This window comes from Prionailurus bengalensis, chromosome A3, assembly GCF_016509475.1.
Source record: "Prionailurus bengalensis isolate Pbe53 chromosome A3, Fcat_Pben_1.1_paternal_pri, whole genome shotgun sequence".
Taxonomy (NCBI): domain Eukaryota; kingdom Metazoa; phylum Chordata; class Mammalia; order Carnivora; family Felidae; genus Prionailurus; species Prionailurus bengalensis.
In genome coordinates, this window is record NC_057354.1 from 57,909,654 (window position 1) to 57,915,653 (window position 6,000).

A 6,000-nucleotide genomic window follows, 5' to 3' on the forward strand; every position below is an offset into this window, starting at 1 on the left:
TCACAGGCATTTGTATGTTGAGTAGTGCTGGCAGGACAGACGCTTCGCAGACCAAACTGAAACCCAGGGCAGAGTGGCAGGGGCAGCTGAAGGCTTTGGCCTTCGGACAACAAGATGCCCCTTGTGCCCCAGGTCCTTGCTCAGTGCTTTCCTGGACTTGAACTCAGTTGTTCCTACAATACTCTGTGAGGCAGGCTCTGATCATTTTCTCTCCCTCCCTCTCTCCCTCCCTCCCTCCTTCCTCCCTTCCCTCTCTCCTTCTTTCCTTCCTCCCTTCATGTTTCTTTCCATTCTATTGCCCAGAGAGAGAAGAACCTTAAATACTTTCTAAGATCACACGGAAGTAGAGAGCCAAATGCAAACTCAGGTCTCTCTCCAGCCTTGAGAGTCCTCTGACTCTTAAATCTTTCAGGTACCAAGCACAGGGCCTAGAATGAGCTCCAGCCGCAGGCAGCTCATCACTCCTCATGATGTAAATTCTGTTCATGTGCCGACCATGTTGAAGATGCATCGCAGATGGGGAGCCCTTTGTCACTCCAGGAGAAATTGTCTTCTTTTGGAAACACCAGAAGATGTGAGAACGGCTCTAAAATGGTCACAGTAGGACCTGGAAGATGATTTGCTCCTGTTGCTTTGCAAATGTTTGCTCAGTCACCACTAGCCTGCAAGCCTTATTTAACTGAACAACGCTGGTGACCACAGACCAATTGTTTCCCTGAGGCATGAGAAGTTCCAGGAAGATTCTTTCCTTCCAATTTGCCAACAACATGAAAGGCAAGCTAGCAAAATATGTGAAAGTATATTTACAATGGGTATACGGATGAGCAACAACCAAGTATGAGGCATTTTTCATTGGTTACCCACACTTACCTTCTTCGATCTCAGTAGAAAGGAAGGCACTTCGATACCAGAGAACAATGTCAATCTTAAAAATGTTGTAGATGTACGTGACAGACACTGCTGCACCTATCAGGGTGACAAGCCCTCCTATCAAGTAAGCTTGAACATCCGGGGCTACAAACGACAGCAAATAAATACATAAATAATCAGATAATAATCATAATACAAAGGCTCAATTATACACTTTACTTATACAGATCACATTACAAATACCAAATGGAAATGTGTGAGAGGTCAACGAGGATACTGCTTAAATATTTTTTTTACAGTTAAATAACAGGTATATGGGAGTAGAATAATCTAGCGTGGACCATGAATTTCAGGAAGCAAATGTGCTCTTGGGAACCTGGGGAAGGAAATCCTGCAGAACTCTCGCTTCTGATGGTGGATACAGCATGGTTCTGAGGCATGAGAACTGCTTCCAAAACACACACAACCAGGTCTTACTTAGTCAACACTAGACTCTCCAGAGGTAGACCCTAAGCGTGTGTATTGGAAGACCTGGTGGTTCTCTTGCACATTCCTGATTATTCCTGTTATAACTGCTTCCACGGGCACCAAAAATTGAGCAGCAGGATGTCTGTCATAAAGAGCCGTCAACGGCCTCCCCTGAAAGCCAACTCTGTTGTCTCCATAAGGCTGGCAGAGAGCCAGACTGCCCCCTTTGTGCCGGCAAGGTCTGGGTTGGGGGCCTGCCTGCAAGGCACGATCTCAGAAAGGGCGTCTACCCCTGCTCTGCTTGTGAACACCACTGCGGAGCAATTATGGCAAAAGCAGTGGGTGGGAGATGACCAAGAAGCAGAACCAGTTCCTCTGGAATGTCAAGTCCCTAAAGACATGCTCCCACATCACCGCTGCCACCACCACCACCACCACCGAGAAGAGGAACACAGCCTTCTCCCTTACCACAGCCCAAATCAGTGCTGCCACGGAAGGAAGGAGGCTCTAGGAAGGAGAGAATTCGAAAAGTGGAAGAGGACAGAGGAAGAGAAAATCTCTCCATTCTTAGAACCCGCCGCATACACCACTTCCTTCATCAGCCCCTTCCTGATGCTCTAGTCCCCACTAGAAGGTGTGTGTGTGTGGGGGGAGGATGGCCTGGCTTGGGGGGGGGGTAGGTATAGGGGGGGTTCTCTTTTCTTTGAACTCACAGAGCACATTCCTTTTTTTAAATACTCCTTAAAGATCTTATCACAACCTGCCCTAAGTCACACCATACTGCAAACAGTCTGAGGTGGAAGACATCTCCATGCACCACTGCATGTCTTTAAATAAATGGCACAACAAAGCATCGTGACTAAAACACATTCTGGGTCAACAGAAATAGCAGCCCACTGATTAAATCCCAGCACAACCAAGTGGATCTGCTCTGCACGCTGGTGCCCAATCTCATCCTGACCATCTGTTTGAACCTCTAGCTTCTGTTAGATAGATCCGCCCTTCCCATCCATCCTCCACTTCTCTTTGTCCTTCCCCAACTCTTGGAACAACAACGCCACCCCTCCCTTTAGGAGGACCCATGTCTGGGAACCTGTAATGTATAGACTTCATGGATCTTGATACTGTAATGGTCATGATAAGAAAACCATGTCGTGCAATATTTATGAGATTCATAAAGCCCCTGGTAAGTAGACAGGAGTGATGGCCAGAAATTCTTGAGTTGGTCATTCATCGCCTTCAGGAGTGTTGATATTATCTGCTCTGGAAATGAGTTTAAAACCATCACATTTCGGGGCGCCTGGGTGGCTCAGTCGGTTAAGCATCCGACTTCGGCTCAGGTCATGATCTCGTGGTCCGTGAGTTCGAGCCCCACGTCGGGCTCCGTGCTGACAGCTCAGAGCCTGGAGCCTGTTTCAGATTCTGTGTCTCCCTCTCTCTCTGACCCTCCCCCGTTCATGCTGTCTCTCCCTGTCTCAAAAATAAATAAATGTCAAAAAAAAATTAAAAAAAAAAACAAAAAAAAAAACCATCACATTTCCAAACAGGAAATGAATGCTGAGTTTTTCTACTGACTATCACTCTGCTGCCTCATGCCAAGTGCTTAATGCCATGCTGTTTTCATATGTCTCCTTGTCATTGTTTTGAGCCCTCCAAACAGCATGTACCCCACTGAACAACTACCTGGGAGTTTTAAAATAAAGTACGCTGCTGACACTCCAGCATGGCAAATGAAAGGATGGCCATAATCTTCCATTTTCACTTCTGAGAAGGTTATGTTCACTGTGTAAAAAATATGTTTCTGAAAAGAAATGTGAGATCTGTAAAAGAAAAGAACCACGCAGTTATACATGAGTCATATTTACCCAACCTACTGTACCATCTTCAGTCTAGAGAATAAAAGTCTCTCCCACAGAACACTTTGGGCCATCCTGTTACCCTAAGAAGGCTTCACGGAGTGGCTCAGTGAGGTGTGTGGAAATTTTTCATTTTCTTCTGGAAGGTGACAAGGCAGTGTGGCTCTGTTAATTACAGATAGCATCGTCAGCCCTCCAGAGCCTTGGCCTGGTCCTCTCCACTTATCCTAACTTATCAACCCTGCAGGGTTCAACACAATTTCTCCTGCCCTCTGCCTTCAGTAGTCTTGATTTATACCACCCAATTTAAATAATCACAAATTGGGTTTATACCACTCAATTAGCTAATGATTAAGTCCTATCTCCCCTAAGAGTCCCCGTGTTGCTGCCTCTTTTGCTACTGAAGCCTAGGTCTATAGCTCATGTTATAACTAAACAGGAATGAGGCTGGTTTTAAGTTGGGAGAAATTGATCTTGTTGCATGAAGGCCATACTTGGTGCTTTGCCTCACGTGTCTGACTAGGGTGTAAGCAGGATTGAACACATGAACACCTCACACCCCCTGATTCAAGAAGGTTTGGCTGTGCATAGCACTGGCAAGATCTTTGAGAGACAAAGCCAAAAGGAGTAATGAGGGATCAATGAGAAGCATCTAAAAAAAGCAGTACTAGCATCAAAACACTTCATGTTTATTTTATTTTTGAGAGAGAGAGAGAGAGAGAGCGAGCATGAGTGGGGGAGGGGCAGAGAGAGGAGGGAGACAAAGAATCTGGAGCAGGCTCCAGGCTCTGAGCCATCAGCACAGAACCTGACATGGGGCTCGAACCTACGGACTGCGAGATCATGATGTGAGCCAAAGTCAGCGCTCAACCAACTGAGCCACCCAGGCGCCCCCAAAATAATTTAAATGAAGAAATTCTTGCCAACTTTTAGGGAAGTCAGAAAAACACAACACCTACTCAAATCCTTCTCTGATTCGTTTGGATTCATTGTAGTAATCATCCACCAAGGTGTCATTGACTCTCCAGGATCGGAGATTTGTATTATCCCTTGTGTCTGTTATATTGCAGTCTACAGTAAGAGTAGTGCCTGTAAAAAACAAATTCATAAATATTACATGGAAAGTCTATAAAAAATGATCAGCTAAACAAAACCTCTTGCTTCTGAGCCTGGAATATGTTTTGATTACCAAAAATACCCCTTGGAGTTCAACGTTAATCTACTTTATTCTCTCCTTGGACAGAAATAATAGGGGACAAGTGGCCTTCCAGGGTGTTTAAACAGCCGAATATCTGGCCAATGTCTTCCACAGTATTAGGGACACAAATACTAGTTCTAGTCTTAGGAAACTTAGCAAAGAACTTTAAAGTTTACAAAGTATTTCACACACATTGTCTCCTTAGGTCTTCATATCCTCAAAACTATACTACAATAAAAAAAAGAGGAGGTGCTATAAGGTCCATATTACAGATGAGAACACTGAGGTTCAGATAGATTAGTGACCTGCCCCCAAGGTCACACATTAGAGAAAGAAATGAGACATGAACTCTGGTTTTCTAGTTCCAAATCTTCCAAATACTTTACCAATCGTGACCCCTATCCTGACTCCACACACGTCCACAAATTATATTTAACAATTTTATATTTTTATTTTATTTTTATATGTATTTATTTTATATTTTTCTTTTGTTTGGTTCTATGAGCCTAATAAATTCCATCTATTTACACGACATAAAAAGTTACTCTATTTCTAAATAGTCTACTTCATGTTTCTTTATTCCAGCTGGAATTAAGGTTTTAAAAAAAAAAATTCTCAACTATAACACATGTATAGTACAAAGTATAGAATATACATGTAAAGTGCATATCCATACCACCTTCACCCCATCAAGAAAATAATATGGGGGGGTGCTCAGTCGGTTGAGCGTCCGACTCTTGATTTCAGCTCAGGTCATGATCCCAAGGTCATGGGACTGAGCCCCACATCTGGCTCTGTGCTGGGAGTGGAGCCTGCTTGGGACAAGAGTGTCTTAACTATTAGTCAGTCTTTACATTTCCCTACCAACATTATAAACAGATTCAGCAAAAAATGAAACTCTATTGAGATTTTGGCTCTCCCTCAAAACCAAGGAAACGGGTTTAAGAGTTCAGTCTTGAGTGTGTTATTTCTTCTACAGGTTTCTAAAGATAGATTTTTAAAAATCAGATTAAGGATGTTCCCTTACATTCATAGTTTTAAAGGAAGTTTAAAAAAAAAATTCTGGGGCACCTGGGTGGCTCAGTCGGTTAAGCGTCCGACTTCAGCTCAGGTCATGGTTTCACGGTCCGTGAGTTCGAGCCCCGCGTCGGGCTCTGTGCTGACAGCTCAGAGCCTGGAGGCTGCTTTGGATTCTGTCTCCCTGTCTCTCTGACCCTCCCCCCATTCATGTTCTGTCTCTCTCTGTCTCAAAAAAAAAAAAATAAATAAAATAAATATTTACAAAATTTTAAAAAAATTTCTAGTTTAGGTGTTCATGGTTTTTGGTGTCTATGAGGTGAATATATTATTTTTTTTTCCTTTGGTTTGTTAATGCAAAAGAAAAGAATGAATTACCTAATAGGAAGCAGCTTGGCATTGTTTCATGTAAACCCAACTTAGGCCACAAGGTAACATTCTTTAACATGCTGTTAAAATAAATTTGCTAAAAATGTGCTTAGAGTGTTTCATCTGTGTTGATGAATGAGATTGGCCTGAAGTTTGCTTTGTAACAACGTTCGTTTGGGGTTTGAGGGTTAAGAGTTTCCTGACCTAGTATAATGAGTTAAT

The 6,000-nt window shown here is 43.2% G+C and overlaps 1 protein-coding gene across 4 annotated transcripts in view; it reads right to left on the reverse strand.

The window, feature by feature from the left end:
- IL1RL2 (interleukin 1 receptor like 2) overlaps positions 1-6,000 on the reverse strand; it is a 45,252-nt gene that overhangs the window by 15,466 nt on the left and 23,786 nt on the right. For all 4 annotated transcript variants that reach the window (XM_043603063.1, XM_043603064.1, XM_043603062.1 and 1 more), the window contains 3 exons: positions 4,154-4,283; positions 3,022-3,158; positions 871-1,014 (listed from right to left, as the gene is read on the reverse strand). In XM_043603063.1, the coding sequence (XP_043458998.1) occupies positions 871-1,014; positions 3,022-3,158; positions 4,154-4,283 (411 nt within the window). The remainder of the gene's footprint in view (positions 1-870; positions 1,015-3,021; positions 3,159-4,153; positions 4,284-6,000) is intronic.